This window comes from Homarus americanus, unplaced genomic scaffold, assembly GCF_018991925.1.
Source record: "Homarus americanus isolate GMGI-L3 unplaced genomic scaffold, GMGI_Hamer_2.0 scaffold25013, whole genome shotgun sequence".
Classification (NCBI taxonomy): domain Eukaryota; kingdom Metazoa; phylum Arthropoda; class Malacostraca; order Decapoda; family Nephropidae; genus Homarus; species Homarus americanus.
In genome coordinates this window covers 7,606,988-7,624,487 of record NW_024722158.1, presented here as the reverse complement: position 1 = coordinate 7,624,487, position 17,500 = coordinate 7,606,988, and the positions used below count along the sequence as shown (strand labels likewise).

The 17,500-nt window shown below is 40.6% G+C and overlaps 1 protein-coding gene across 1 annotated transcript in view; it reads right to left on the bottom strand.

Moving 5' to 3' along the window:
* Positions 1-17,500, bottom strand: part of LOC121862029 (myb-like protein A) — a 52,869-nt gene that overhangs the window by 8,287 nt on the left and 27,082 nt on the right. Inside the window, exon 4 of the mRNA XM_042359959.1 lies at positions 10,500-10,969. Within this exon, the coding sequence (XP_042215893.1) occupies positions 10,500-10,969 (470 nt within the window). The remainder of the gene's footprint in view (positions 1-10,499; positions 10,970-17,500) is intronic.

Here is a 17,500-nt window from a genome sequence, read left to right as displayed (position 1 = left end):
GATGATTCAAGGAGGGAAAGAAGGAGGGAAGGAGGAAGGAGAGGGAGGGAGGAGGAGGGAGGGAGGGAAGGAGGGAGGGAGGAGGAAGGGAAGAAGGAGGGAGGAAGGAAGGAAGGAAGGAGGGAGGGAGGGAAGGAAGGAAGGAAGGAAGGAGGGAGGGAGGGAGGGAGAATACAGGTAAAGAGAAATAGGTAGATAGATAAAAGGAAGAAATGAAATAGAGGAAAGAAGGAAAGATGGAAGGGAGAAGGAAGGAGAGGTGGAAGGGGAGGAAGGAAAGGTGAACAGATAGAAGGAGAAATGTAAAAAGGGAAGGAAGGAAAGATGGAAAGATATGGAAAGGAAAGACAGGAGGGGAATGAGAGAAGGCGTGGAAAGTTAAAGGGAGGAAAGGTAGAAGGAGAGAAAGGAAAGGTGGATAAATGGAGAGATGACATATAAATGGGAACAGAAAAAAAGAAGGAAGAGAGGGACAGAGGTAGGGAGATAGGAAGGGAAGGTGGAAAAAGAGACAAAGGAAAGGTGGGGATAAGAAAGAGAGGAAGACATAGAGAGACAATTCGCTAGTCGTCGCAAATGGATAGATTGGAACACACTTAATGAGAGAGTGTAATAAAGGGAGAGAGATAATAAGAAGATAAACAGATGGTGAGAGAGAGAGAGAGAGAGAAAAAAGGGGGGTGGAGGAGGTGTAAATTAAACAATGAATGACCATAAGTATATTGCAAAGTTCCATAATGAATTGAGTAGCCTTGTACACCTGTTGGATGATCCTCTCTCTCTCTCTCTCTCATCACTCCCTCCTTCCCTTCATCTCTCTCTCCCATCCCTTCCTCTCTTCCTCCCTCCTTCCCTCTCACATTAGTTCCTTTCTTTCCTTCTTCCTTCCCACCCCTTCCCACCTCTCCCTTCTTACTCCCACTCCTCTCCCTTTCTCCCACCTTCCTCCCTTCCCTCCTTCCCTCCCACCTCCTCCCTCCTTCCTTCCCACCTCCCCCCACTCTGCCCACGTATTATAGTGAGCACAGGTGTCAGGCAGATTAATTGACTGACAGAGTTGTTCGACATAAACACACCTTTGGACGACATGGCGGGGATAAATATTACTGTGTCTCTCTCTCTGTCTCTCTGTTTGTGTCTGTCCATCTCTCTGTCTTCTGTTTGTGCTGTCTCTATCTCTCTGTCTCTCTGTTTGTGTCTGTTCTTATCTCTCTGTCTCTCAGTCTGTTCTTATCTCTCTGTCTCTCTCTCTGTTTGTGGCTGTCCTTATCTCTCTCTGTCTCTCTCTCTCTCTGTTTGTGTCTGTCCTTATCTCTCTGTCTCTCTGTTTGTGTCTGTTCTTATCTCTCTGTCTCTCTGTTTGTGTCTGTCCTTATCTCTCTGTCTCTCTGTTTGTGTCTGTTCTTATCTCTCTGTCTCTCTCTGTTTGTGTCTGTTCTTATCTCTCTGTCTCTCTGTTTGTGTCTGTCCTTATCTCTCTGTCTCTCTGTTTGTGTCTGTCCTTATCTCTCTGTCTCTCTGTTTGTGTCTGTCCTTATCTCTCTGTCTATCTGTTTGTGTCTGTCCTTATCTCTCTGTCTCTCTCTGTTTGTGGCTGCCCTTATCTCTCTGTCTCTCTGTTTGTGTCTGTCCTTATCTCTCTGTCTCTCTGTTATCTGTCCTTTTTTGACCTAACTTAACCAACCTATTTTAATCGAACCTAACTTAACCAAAACTAAATTAACTTAACATAACCTAACCTGACTTAACCTAACATAACCTAACTTACTCTAACCTACATTAACTTAACTTAAATTCTAAATAACCGCTGCCCTCACATATTCTGATCAGCTCTCGTCCTAACTCAGAATCTGATTAACTGGTGCCATAACTTAGAACATAACTTAGACTCTAATCAACCTCTGTCTAATTAACTGAGGCTAACTTAGAATACAATGAACTGAGGTTAACCTAGAATACAATGAACTGAGCCTAACTTAGAATACAATTAACTGGGCCTAACTTAGAATACAATGAACTGGGCCTAACTTAGAATACAATGAACTGAGGCTAACTTAGAATACAATGAACTGAGGTTAACCTAGAATACAATGAACTGGGCCTAACTTAGAAGTCAATTAACTGAGGCTAACTTAGAATACAATGAGCTGGACCTAACTTAGAATACAATTAACTGGGCCTAACTGAGAATACAATGAACTGGGCCTAACTTAGAATACAATGAACTGAGGCTAACTTAGAATACAATGAACTGAGGTTAACCTAGAATACAATGAACTGGGCCTAACTTAGAAGTCAATTAACTGAGGCTAACTTAGAATACAATGAGCTGGACCTAACTTAGAATACAATTAACTGGGCCTAACTTAGAATACAATGAACTGGGCCTAACTTAGAATACAATGAACTGAGGCTAACTTAGAATACAATGAACTGAGGTTAACTTAGAATACAATGAACTGGGCCTAACTTAGAAGTCAATTAACTGAGGCTAACTTAGAATACAATTAACTGGGCCTAACTTAGAATACAATTAACTGGGCCTAATTTAGAATACAATTAACTAATGTCCTAATTCAGAATAAGATTATACACAATCTGAATTTACGACTTTAATCGAGATATTGAATACCCGGTTAATTACCTCAAATTCAGATGTTAAAGACTGAATAACCTAACTTAGATTCTTAATTAACCGGTATACTAAGTAATTTAACCTCTGAATCCTTCCCTTAATCTATTATCCCATTAACCGATATTTTCTAAACCTTGGTAATCGGTGATCTAAGTTAACATTTCGATTATCCGGTTCAACGGCACGGGGTTCTCGTTAACCTGTGCCGAATAATGAAGCACCGTGACGTCACAAGAGGGTGGGGTAAAAATAACAAGGGGGGGGGGGGGGGGGGGGGTGAGGGGGAAGTGAGAGGCACTGAGAGGGAGTGAGAGTGACGTCCATTGTTCACCTCTCACCACCACCACCACCGCTACCACCACACTCGTCTCGGGAGTAACATAACTTCTCTCTCTCTCTCTCCATCTTTCCGTCCCTTTCTCCTACCCCTCTTCACCCCTTGTTTCCTCCCTCTATCCTTCCCTCTCCCTTAGAAAGTTTACCAAAATGGAATAAGAAACCCTGTCAAAAATATAATATTTATAATATCCATAAATAACAATAATAATATTAAATAATAATAATAATAACAATAATAAAAATAATAATAATAACAATAATAAAAATAATAATAATAATAATAATAATAATAATAATAATAATAATAATAATAATAATAGCAAATAAAATAAAATAATAATTGTAATAATAACAGTAGTAGTAAATAATAACAAATAATAGCAAGAATAATAATAATAAATAATAACAAATAATAATAATAATAACATATAATTATAATAACAACAAACAATAATAATAATAACAACAAACAATAATAATAATAACCACGGCGAATGATTGAGAGACACAACGGAAATTACACGTCAATGACCTTCTTACTGGGGTACAAGTGTGGCGGCGACACAAAGGACATCAAAGCGAAATAGAACCACCAAGAATTATTACTTCTTATATACCACACACAACCATACACCAAAAACAGGGGTAAACACAGTGACATAGACGATAATAGTAGTTGTAAGTACAGCTACAGGTATAGGGTACGGTACAGGTATAGGGTACAGCTACAGGTATAGGGTACAGCTACAGGTGTAGGGTACAGGAACAGGTATAGGGTACAGGTACAGGTATAGGGTACAGCTACAGGTATAGGGTACAGGTACAGGTATAGGGTACAACTTGACAAGGGTACAGCTACAGGTGTAGGTGCAGCTTCTGGGTATAGGGTACAGCCTGGGTGTAAACAGATACAGGTATAGGGCCTAGCTACAGGTATGGGGTACAGCTACAGGTGTGGGGTACAGGTATAAGATGCAACAGGTATAGGGTACAGCTACAGGTATAGGTGCAGCTACAGGTATAGGGTACAGCTACAGGTATAGGGGTACAGCTACAGGTATAGATGCAGGTACAGGTATAGATACCGGGTATAGGTACAGCTACAGGTGTAAGTGCAAGGTATAAGGTACAGCTACAGGTATAGGGTACAGCTACAGGTATAGGGTACAGCTACAGGTATAGGGTACAGCTACAGGTATAGGTACAGCTACAGGTATAGAGGTACAGCTACAGGTATAAGGTACAGCTACAGGTATAGGGGTACAGGTATAGGTACCACGGGTATAGGGTACAGCTACAGGTATAGGGTGCAGCTGGGTATAGATTTGGCCTTCTGGGTATAGGGGTGCTGGGTATGGTGCAAGGTACAGGTATAGGGTACAGCTACAGGTATAGGGTACAGCTACAGGTATGGGGTGAGGTACAGGTATAGTACAGCTACAGGTATAAGGTACAGCTACAGGTATAGGTGAGCTACAGGTATAGGGTACAGCTACAGGTATAAGGTACAGCTACAGGTATAGGTGCAGGTACAGGTATAAGGGGTACAGCTACAGGTATAGGGTACAGGTACAGGTATGGTACAGGTACAGGTATAGGGTACAGCTACAGGTATAGGGTACAGCTACGGGTATAGGTGCAGCTACAGGTATGGTACAGCTACAGGTATAGGGTACAGGTACAGGTATAGGGTACAGCTACAGGTATGAATAGAGTACAGGCTATAGGGTGCAGCTACAGGTATAAGGGTACAGCTACAGGTATAGGGTACAGCTAAGTATAGGTGCAGCTACAGGTATAGGGTACAGGTACAGGTGTAGGGTACAGGAACAGGTATAAGGTACAGCTACAGGTATAAGGTACAGCTAAGTATAGGGTGCAGCTACAGGTATAGAGGCAGCACAGGTATAGGGTACAGCTACAAGGTATAAGTACAGCTACAGGTATAGGGTAGAGGTACAGGTATAAGGTACAGCTACAGATATAGGGTACAGCTACAGGTATAGGGTACAGCTACAGGTATAGGGTACAGCTACAGGTATAAAGGTACGCTACTAGGTATAGGGAGTAGAGCACGGGTATAAGCTACAGGTATAAGTGCAGCTACAGGTATGAGATACCTACAGGTGAGGTGGCTGAGTATAAGGTACAGCTACAGGTATAAGGTACCTCACAGGTATAGGGAACAGCTACAGGTATAAGGTACAGCTTCTGGGGTAGGGGTACAGGTGTAAGTGCCTACAGGTATAAAGATTACAGCTACAGGTATAGGGTACAGCTACAGGTATAAGGTACAGCTACAGGTATAGGGTAGAGGTACGAAAAGGTGCAGCTACAGGTATAAGTGCCCTGGGTATAGGGTACAGCTGGGTATAAGGTACAGCTACAGGTATAGGGTACAGCTACAGGTATAGGGTGCAACAGGTATAAGGTACAGCTGGGTATGGGGTAGAGGTACAGGTATAAGGTACAGCTACAGGTATAGGGTACAGGTTGCAGCAAAAGTCCTCCCAACTTTGCTGACAACTGTACATGTATAGTTTACAGGTACAGGTAAGAGTTACAGGTAAAGGTACAGGCGCAGTTAAAGGTTAAATGTATAAGGCATGGTTTACAGGTACAGTCACCTCAAAAAATCCGCGTCCCTTTCCTAATGAATCAGTATCGACACTAAATGAGATAATGGACCGCTAGCTGTGTTGAGATCCTGAACTACATACACCATTGACCAGTAAACATTCTTGGTCATAATGTCCCTTACCTGAGGATGTTACAACTCCATAACATTCCGTTTTAATGTTATAGTAAATATTATAAACAAACGAACGATTCCTCACTTCCTCTTTCCTTTGGGGTTGTCACACACACACACAGGTAAAGGTACAGGTAGAAATACAGTAATCACCAGACCGTAACAACACAACTACATGAAATATTAATGCAGACAGTACTAGTCATTTTCCCCAATGGCAAACAACCCCACGAAAACGATGGCGAAAGTGCTTACAATATCATTCACATCTCTAATAAAACGAAAAGAAAATAATAGTACAAATAACAATGAAAAGTGTCACTAGGAATAATCACTCCAAAGGCTTTAATTCTATTTGTGTATTAAGCTTACGTTTCATTCATTCAATCCTGCATTACACTAAGCTGAAAGATAATGTGTATAATTCACTTTAATTATCTTAGTTATACCAAATTGAAAGGCAATATGTGTATAATTTATCCATTATTATACTAATTATTCTAACTTCATAGATAATGTGTGTAAAATAAACAGAGAAGGACGGGTAGACTGAGACAGACACACAGACAGAGGACAGATAGAGAAGGAGACAAGGAAAGGGAGAGATACAAACAGAGAGAAAGTCAGAGGAGGAGAGACAGAGTCAGAGAAACAGAAGATTGACAGACAGAAAAGAGAGGCAAACAGACAGACAGAAAGAAGAGAAAGACAAAAAGACAGAAAGACACAGATGGGGAGAAAGAAAAGAGAGAAAGAGAGAGATACAGATAGACAGGCAGACAGGCAGATACAGAGAAAAAAAGCAGACAGAGATAGACACAGAACGAGATAAAATAAAGAAAGACAGACAGACAGACAGAAGGACAGATAGAAAGACAGACACACACAGAGAAAGGAGAGAGAGACAGACATAAAGACACAGAACGAGAGAAAATAGAGACAGACAGACAGACAAACACAGAGACAGACAGACAGACAGACAGACAGAGGCAGACAAAGTAGACAACGTATTCAATAAACCACAAAAGTTAATATTGTCATCAAGCACCGCAAAAAAAAAGTCTTCGTTGGGTCCTGTTATTTTTTATTGGGCACTCCCCTACACCTAGAGGAAGGTCAGTCTGTAAGGTCATAGGTCATAGGTGGCATGGAAGGGTCATAACAGCATCACAAAGAGTCCCTCCTCTTTCATTTGTTCATCCCTTCCTCTATCTCCCTTAACTCTCCCTCTTCTCTCTTATCTCTCCCTTCCTTCATAACTCAATCCATCCTTCTCCCTCTCTATCCCATCCTCCCTCATCTTTCTCCCATACCTCTCTCTCCCTCTCTCTCTTAACGCCAGCCTCCCTCTCCCACCCACACCATCATCACAGTCTCACCTGTATTTGACGTTCAACATCTGACATCAAGGTGGTTTGGCTTTGTATGTATATGTATGAGTGTATATGTATGTGAATATATGTATATCTTGATACCTCTATGTATCCATGAAATAATAATAACAATAACAAAATAATAATAAATAATAATAATAATAATAATAATAATAATAATAATAATAATAATAATAATAATATAACAGAAGTGTGTTATTACTTAGAAAATAATATAGTAAAATACTTCCTCTTAAAAATTATGCACAGAAAAGCAAGTTTAATAATTTTATGAACAGTGGCACAACATATTCAGATCGGAATATAAACCAAAGCAGTAAACACACACACCACATCTCCTTTGAACAGCGTTATGTGTATTGTCGCTCATGGATGGAGTGTGTTTGATGCTAAAATTAAACTATAGCCACCATGACAACCATGACCCACCGAGGACAACCTGCAACACATATAACCGTATCTGCCTCCAGGTATATGAAATAGCACTGGTAGATTAATATTGTGACTAATGAAAGTATTTAGGAATCACGATGATGAGGACGTCTTCTGTGATCATGAGCTAGTAGTGAGGACCTGACTATCATTAGTAGTGTTGGAGTGTACAGTATAACTAGGGTTGTTGTCAAGTATTCAGACGTTTATGACTGCTTGACGACTTGTGACTGTTGACCCTCTCTCATCTCTCCCTCCCCACCCCTCTCTCTTATCTCTTCCTTCTTCCCTCTCTCTTATCTCTCCCTTCTTCCCTCTTCTTAACTCTCTCTCTCTCTCTCTTAATTCGCCCTCCTTCCTTCTCTCTTATATCTCTCCTCCTGCCTCTCTCGTATCTCTCCCTGACTCTCTCTCTTCGCTCTTTCCTTCCCTCTCTTAATTCTCCTCCCTCCCTCTCTCTTAACTCTCCTCCTTCCCTCCCCCCCTCTATTTTATCTCTCCTTCCTCTCTCTCTCCTCACTTTTATACCTCGTCCCTCCCTCTCTAACTTGTGTCGTTCTGTCAGCCACCAAAATGATTGATTCGCCTAACCAAGACTGGAGGACTACCCATCAAGGTGACAGCGTAATTGCATCAAGTAGTCAATCAGGTTAATTACATCTTAATCACCTCTAGTCTTCGAGATAATCACCTGTATTATACTTCGTTTTCGAATTTGCACCCTACTGGGAATAAGTAGCTAATGACTTTGTTGGTTATCCTTGGTCGAAATGCCATTCTGTTTACCTTATTTGTATACCCGCGCTAAGTACGTTGGAAATTGTTTACCTGCATTGTCTACATTCTCCATATACATACACCTGCATTGGCTATGTACTGTATATCTATATGCTAAGCTGAATATCTAGATTGGCTATATACATGCTGAATTGTATACCTGCCTTGTGTGTATACATCCTGAGCTGTATACCTACAGTTTATATACATGCTGACCCTTATATCTACATTGGCTATATACATAATGAAACAAATGTAAACTTGTATGACAATCTTACTCAATATCTATCTATCTATCTATCTATCTATCTATCTATCTATCATCTTAACTGGAGCTAATTGAACATTTCTGGTTAAAGTAGTTCTGATGTCACTATAGCTTTATGTTTTAGCTTAAGTTACCCAGAAATCACCTGAAGATTCGTCCCCAGCTTATTTCACCTGAAGATTAAACACCCTAACGTTATCTGGGGGAGGGGTTAGGTTAGGTTAGGTTAGGTTAGGTAAGGTTAGGTTAGGTTAGGTTAGGTTAGGTAAGGTGATCCCTAATTAGTTACGAAGAATATTCATCACGAGATCATTAATAACTTTAGTGGTAGGTATAATTTGTCGTTTGACTTAACCCATATCTGCTATAATTCTGTTATGTATAAGTAGTATAATGGACTGTTAATTAAGAGTTGAAAAAATATAAAAAATAGTTTGGGTAATGGTAACAAAAATGTATTGGCGTAATTGGTGTCAAATATAAATCGAAGATGATATTAATAAGTCTTTGGACATACTAACTTCGTGTTAGGAAATAAGTTACAAAGGTTATTCACATGAGTAAGTTGATCGTCTGGTTCATGAGGTCATTTACCATAGACAAAAATAACATGATAAATGCTATTTAAGTTAATGAATACACGAGCATCTTCCACTTCTCCCGGACACACGTGAGACGGGTGTTGTCCACTACCAAACATCACAAGTTTCTTCCAGTACTCAACAAATTAAGTCCATCACCAAGTAAAACGGAACGAACCAACCGTCCGAATGACTAGTAATCTGGTAAGTGGTGAAATGATAAAGATAAAGAATAATAGTAAACTTTAAGCAAATATGCTAAAGTTCCATGCTATAAACCACTCATAGAAAATGTATATATTCTTCTTGAGAGAAAACGAAGTAAATATCTGGGGTAACCTACCTTTTGGCTGTAAGTCCCATATCTTGTCGCAAAAACCCAATAACCATGAAATAACATTTCAATAATTGTTATAACAATATTAAACCTTAGGCAGCTCCACACTCAGGTAATTTATTCTGGTTAACGTCAGAAGAATTTATTCAGCTTAGAGAAGTCCCCTGCCCTGTAAAGGGTTAGCTAGTAAATAGCTGTGGATATTTGTCTGGTGTTCGCTTAAGTAGGTTTAAACCCACCTAACCGACATCCGGACAAATATCCACGTCGTAAAGAATATTTTTTTTCTAACCTTGAACAACGAAGTCGCTGGGGACTGCGATCACGACCGAATCCATACAATTTAGCGTTCGTCGCAAGCGATGAGTCGCAGCTGACAGCACGACTGCGGCGGCCCCTCAGCGTGGCGTATACCTGACCCAGGCGGACTTCCGGCAGCCGCAGCTTGCGGGACCAGCTGCCGCGGTGCGTGGAGGCTGCGACGGCTGGGTGTGTGTGTTGCTGAGGGTGGTGAAGTTGGCATTTCATGTGGCCCTCCAGCTGACCCAGATCCAGGGTGGCGGCTGAGAGTGGCGCTCGACGCTTGGGTCGCAACGACAGAGATGAGGCCGAGAGAGCTCGTCCTGGTTGGGGAAATTCGAGAATAAAATATTAACAAATAATCGTGGAAAAGTGGTGAGATAAGAGTAACTCAGAGTAAGTTTCAACACTATCTAGGTTACGCGGCTTAAATAAACAGTTTAAAAACAATGTAAAATCCTAAAGACGCCAGATAGATAATAGGAGGAATTTAAATAGACAGTAAGCTGGGTTGAATATTCGAATTGTTCAGTAACATTTTAAAACTATTAATAAAAAAATTTAAGTTCCTCCTTTAAAATAATATCCTAGGCCAGTTTAAGTTACACTGGATTATTTTAGGTTAGGTTAAATAAGGTTAGTTTCGGTTAAATCCCACACATTCAGATACTGTGCATTATTTACCGTGATGAAAAAAAGATGTTCTAATGAGGATTCAGGAATAACTCTATGGCCGCCAGACCCCGTAAGGTGGTCCACTTGCGGCTTTTGGTGGAATTGGAGGTTCTCCCCACGTTCATGAGGTCCCCTTGGGAGCGTGACGACCGACCCAGGGAGATGTTCTCTGGGTGGAGGAGGCTGGTGTGTGAGCGGGCGAGTCTGGCGGCGTGAGGGAGGCTCTTGGTGCCCTGACCAGATGGGGTCACCAGGCGGACTAAGGAAGTGCTGGTGATGACTGGAGCCGTCACGGGGGTTGTACGTATTGTTATTGGGTAACAGGTAGTGAATGCTGGTAGGACTGTTATTACTGCTATTGTTAGCGCTGTTATTGTTGCTATTATTGTTGGCGAGGTTCTGAGCAGCGATATGCCTTTCCATCAGGGCCAGTAGGTTGCCGAGGGATCCCCCCATGCAGGCGTTGTCCATGACTCCATCTGTAACACAAGAATCAGAAAGTTAATTCAGAATTAACAGGACAAGTACCGACTTAGGCATAATACACATGTAAAGTAATTCCCATAAACGGGTGGTACCTTAACTACCATCTAATAGTAGAGGTACAATAGTTCCCATGAAGTAGCAAAATCATAAAGATATTACACTGCTTGAATCTAGACATGAACACATAAGTATTTAGAAAAATAATCCATCTAGTAATAGATTTTCTCAACATGTGGAGACGTGAAAAGGGACCTGTGTCAACTAAGCAAAGTCATAAAGAGAACAACCAAAATGGCGCCTGCTTTGCATGGAGACTCTATTACAGTTATCCTCCTTAAAGGGAAAACATAAGTGCACAAACTTTAAAAAATTTAGGATCTAAACTTGTCGGAAAAGGTTTAATCCAAATAAACCTTGTCTAAAATAACTCAACCTAACACTATCGTAAGCCACGTTGTAAAATATTTAGCACTACAAAACTTTACTCAAATCCATCATGTGTGTTAAGTTTGTGTTACATATTATTTTAATTCAGTTTTACTAATTCAAAATCTACCAAACCTGAATATTTTATGAAGAATTATATCCGAGTTGTCTGAGCTGCAACATCAACAGTCATTCAGGTTTTACAAAGGAATAATTTACATTGTTATTCTAAAGGTTGGAATGACAGCGTCAATGGACATATCCCAGCAGGTTAATTAAGGTCACCAACATACTTGCGTCACGTCTCTGTGCTGCCTTCACGTCAATATTGTCTGTTGTCTCTAAACATCATTTCATCTCTTTAATAATAACTTTTACTCACACGAATACTTCAAAATCACTTATGCTAATTTCATCTATTGATAATATTAATTAGACAAACATTAACCCCTCAAACGATGATTTAGCGCCAAGTAAAATATTATCTTACTGACAGGAATAAATAAACGTGTTCATAAAGTTAAGATATCGTAGGTAAGGGGATTAGGATTCTCAATTAATGAGGTAATTCAGTGTACTTAGTGGATTATCCAACTCAAGAGGGTTAGATATCTTACTTATTGGGCAGATTCGTACTCATTACACTAAGGGCTAAATCATCGTACTCGAGGGATCAAGGGTTTAGAAATCAGTCATACAAAAAATTAAATCATTAGCTCTCAAGTAGGTCAACGCATACTGTCATGGCAGCTCCCTGAACAGCTGAGTTCACCTCCCGACGCTCCTCCTCATTGGTCATTGCTACCTATCCTTGGTCGTGATTAGTCAATGCCGCCCCGCTCAAGTTTATACTTATAGGCTCTACATTTTCTTCTTTATCAAATGAAATTGCCTCTCTCTTCTTCATTCCTCTTTCCCACTGCCCCTCTCCCCATCATCACCTTTCTCTTCCTCCTCCCTACACCTACCCCCTACACCTACGCTATAAGTGTGACCAATCACGAGGGACACAAAACATGGATCAAAGGTCAAGTGAGGGATGAGGTCACGAAGGTAGATGGTCGCTGATAACCTGAGTCATTGGTTAATCAAACGTCTAATTGACAAACATATTTCATCCCCACCAATTTAGGTCAATGCCATTTATCTCTCTCTCTCTCTCTCTCATTCATGTAAACACAAAAACACCTACATCAATACAAGTACACACACACTACAGCACAATACCTATACTTACACCGCTGTAAACAAACACACACACACACACACTTACACACGACTATATAATCCCCATACTTACACCACTATAAACACACACACACATACACAGGTGCACACAATTTACGTGAGAACAGGTAAGTAATGACAGCCACAGCCATGGTGATTTAACACGTCCGGCCTGAGGAGCAAATGTTAACCTGTATAATTAACTTGTATTTACCGTCTCACAACTAACGTACAATGATCCGAGGTGTGATTTAGTGATTGACGTATACGATTAAGTGCGTAGGGTAAAAATACGGACAAATAAATTAACTTATGTTTCAGCTACGTATGATAAACCTCCATACATCTAAACAACGTACAAATACACCACCATACACCTAAACAACGTACAATACACCAATACACACTGAAGTAACGTACGACAAACCTGGCGTATAGTGGAGGAGAGTAAAAAAAAACCGTCATCAGCAACAATTACCGAACTAGACCTCACTCACGCTGACTCTATCATTAAAGTAACTTATAGACGAACACTGATGATTTTATGGACTATGATTCAAGTCCCCCTTCATCCTCGGGAAAAAAAAGTGTAAAATAAAAGGAAATGTAAACCGGATGAAGGGTCGTATTTACCACAGCAATCAAATGCGTTTTTATAGGTAACCATTGATAAAGTTATGAGCTATTATTAAAGTCTTCCCCCTCTAAGCCTTTGAGGAAAATGGAGGGACTGGGGGGAAATAGGAGGGAATGGGAAAGGAAGGATTATAGGAGGAAAGGGGGGGGGAATAGGGAAAACGGAGGAAAATTAGTAAAAATTAGGATAAATAGAGGGAAAACAGAGGAAAATGTAGGAAATAGGGAAAAATAAGTGAAAATATAATGAAAAATGGACGGAAAATGGGAAACGGATGAGGGACAAATATACCGTTTGTAATTGCGATGTTGTTTTTTCTTCTCTGTCTCTCTCGTCTTATTGCTCACTTATCGTGTTGCTTTTAGACGTCTAAAACAATAACTCACTCTCGTCCTCCTCATTACCCGGAGAAAACGAGAGAGAGAATGAGAAGCGGATAAGAGTGTATTCGTTAGTAGTGTAGTTCCAGCTTTTTCTTTCAGTTTGTCTTTGTTAAATATCTAACTTAAACCAGAGAAGTAATAAGTAAATAAGGTAATAAAATAAGTATTCAGGAATAAGTAATAAGTAAATAAGTATTCAGCAATAAGTAACAGTAATAAGCAATAGGTAATAAGCAATAAACCCATACGTGATGAAAGAAAGAGAAGGTGTGGAAACATAAAATAAATTAAAATGAGAAAGAAACGAGAAGGGGGAAATAATAATAACAGAAAATAAAGAACGGAACAAAACAGAAATCGTACAACAGAGACGTAATGACAGAAGACAGAGAACAGATGCAGGAAGACAGTATCTCACTCTTATTATTGTCGACTGTGTTACACCTGTTAATTAGATCATGGGGGGGAGGGGAAGGGGAGGTTAACAGGTAATTACTATGTGTGTTTGGTCATAATGGAGTCGAGTTAGGTTAGGTTAGGTTAGGTTAGGTTAGTTATAGGTTAGGGTTAGTTAGGCGTTAGGGTTAGAGTTGAAGCTAGTTAGGTTTAGGTTAGGGCAAGATGTAGTTTGCTGTAGCTGTGAAGCGAGGTGATGAGGTTGGGAGTGTGTGTGTGTGTGTGTGTGTGTGTGTGTAGGGATCATGTGAGGTCAGAAGTTATATATATGTGTGTGGGCGGGGGTGCCATGTGTGTGTGACGAGATGTATGTGTAGTGCAAGGAGGAAAATTAACTTGTAAACGAAATACCGAAAATAATTGAACAAATCGCCTCTCTCTCAAGACTTACAACCAATACTCAAGGACGATTGGTAGGGAGGGGGGGGGAAAACCATACACCTGGTATTAATTAATTTACCAAATGTCTCTGGTAGGTACAGTACACAGACATATTCGGCCCTCTGTTATAATTCTCGTTTTTCTAGGACTGTACATGTGGACTTCATTGTGACATTTCTCCCTCATAAAAATACACACATTGTTTAGTCCCTTCTGAAAATCCTGATGCCTCGAATATCCGTTTTTCTACCCTCCTTTAATGCACACCTGCACCTCTTTCATATTTCATATACACATAGTATAATCACAGACACACAAACACACACACACATACATACACACACACACACACACACACACACACACACACACACACACACACAACACACACACATACACACACCACGACCTAAACGGAAACATAAAATAATGACCTAATCTGATGATGTCACCTCTGTTGATCCAATTGCAGAAGGTCACAGGCCAGGCTCTTTCTCTCTCTCTCTCTCAAGATATACACCCAATACCGCTCCTTTTTCTTTTCTCCTCTTGCCCTCTCCTTAAGGTACACCTGAACTAGCTCTCTCTCTCTCTCTCTCTCTCTTCTCTCTCGCTTAACCAAATTACATTCTACTTTAACTGTACAACAAAAGCCATCATCATTAACTGTGAATTTTCGAAATCTCTTTGTTGTAGGAGATAGGGATAATGGGGTGGGGGAGAAGATAAAGATGAACGGACGTAGAGAGAGAGAGAGAGATAAAACGAGGAAAACAGGAAACAAAATGAGTGATAAGGGAAAAAACAGATAGATAGGAAGGTGAGGGAGGTAGGGAGAGAAGATGGGGTAAGATAGTAGGGAGGGGAAGGAAAGTAGGTTGGCAGGGAGAGAAGATAATAAGATAGTAGGAAGGGAGGGAAGGGTAGGTTGGCAGGGGAGAGAAGATGGGGTAAGATAGTAGGAAGGGAGGGAAGGAAAGTAGGTTGGCAGGGAGAGAAGATAAGATAGTAGGAAGGGAGGAAGGAAAGTAGGTAGGGAGGAGATAAGATGTAAAAGATAGTAGGAAGGAGGGAAGGAAAGTAGGTAGAGGGAGAGAAGATGTAAAGATAGTAGGAAGGAGGGAAGGAAAAGTAGGGGGAGGAGAGAAGATGGGGTAAGATAGTAGGAAGGAGGGAATGAAAAGTGGGGAGGGAGAGAAGATAAGATAGTAGGAAGGAGGAATGAAAGTAGGAGGCAGGGAGAGAAGATAAAAGATAGTAGGAAGGAGGGGAGGAAAGTAGGTTGGCAGGAGAGAAGATGTAAAAGATAGTAGGAACGGGAGAGGAAAAGTAGGTTGGGCAGGGAGAGAAGATGGGGTAAGATAGTAGGAGGAAGGAGGAAGGAAAGTAGGTAGCAGGGAGAGAAGATGGGGTAAGATAGTAGGAAGGAGGGAAGGAAAGTAGGTTGGCAGGGAGAGAAGATGGGGTAAGATAGTAGGGAAGGAGGGAATGAAAGTAGGTTGGGGGAGAGAAGATGTAAGATTGTAGGAAGGAGGGAAGGAAAAGTAGGTAGGGAGGAGAGAAGATGGGGTGATAGTAGGAAGGAGGGAAGGAAAAAGTAGGTAGGCAGGGAGAGAAGAGGGTAAGATAGTAGGAAGGAGGAGAAAAAGAAGTTAAAGAAATTGGGAATATATCATACAGGTGGCAGTGGGGGCGTGTGTGTAGGGTAAGCGTGATGCCGGGACATTAACAGGAACAGCGGAAGTTGTCGTACAGTTACGGGGTCACGGTGTACTGTATGGCGGTAGTGGTAGATGCTCCCCCGAGGTCATCTTCTCAGGGCACAGGTAGTGGCGGTAATCTTTCGTAGCGGAGACATGCACCATAGAGGAGATGCGCTATTACCATACCACCTCTGCCATACACACACATACACACACACAACGCCTGTTGACATATACAGTACAATACACCGTCTCCTATACGCATTACTCAGTCATATACACACTACTTCACTAAGGTCAGGATTCTTATGATCGTATGATTATTTTCCTTAATCAGATGTAAGACAAACCTAACCTAATCTACCCTACCCTAACCTAGCTTTTAGTAGTCTCACCACAACAAACATGACCAGCGACATACGAAATAAAGATAAATTACGTCTAGCTGTAACCAATAGACCAATGATTACAACAGCAAATTGATAATAATACATAATAACTTTCTTTCGATCATTTAGAGAAGACAAAATCCTCCCGACGTCATAACTGAAAAAAAAATAATGTCATAAAATACCTCTTGTTAATGTCGTCTGCAGAGATCTTATTATATTGTATCAACAAGACAATACTTTGGTGTTTGTTCGAGTTATATTGTTCACAACCTTAGGACGGACGAACATACAAGGACGGAGTGACACAACTGACACATTGACCCACGGACGAATGAAAACACGGACAACCACCATACTACCTACCCTACACGAGTTGCCCAAAGACAGAACTACACCAAATGAAACCTAATAATAGACCCTGTATATCTCACTTTTGTCTCTCTACTTCTCTCCTGTAGAAACATAGAAAAACTGAGAAACAATAGAGAAGAACACGATAAGAGAAATAAGTGATAATAGAGGTCTAAGACAACTAGTAGATAATATCATACATACTTGTCTATACATACTTGTCTATACATACTTGTCTATACATACTTGTCTATACATACTTAACATATACATTAGCTCCTATACATGCAACAATCAGAGAACTTCCCACTCAATACACACCGTTGTCAAGATAAACAATTAGTTATAGATTGTACCAAAACAACATAACTTGGCCCCAAATTGACCGGAAACGACCCACTTGGGGGGTATAGCCAACACATCAACTGTCAATATACACCATTGGTATCAAGTAACATGAAATTCTGCTTATGATTGTTGGATGATTTGATTATATACAAACTTCTGAAGACAATTCGTGATTAGACAGATAGACAGACAGAGAGACAGACACATTAAGACAGACAGA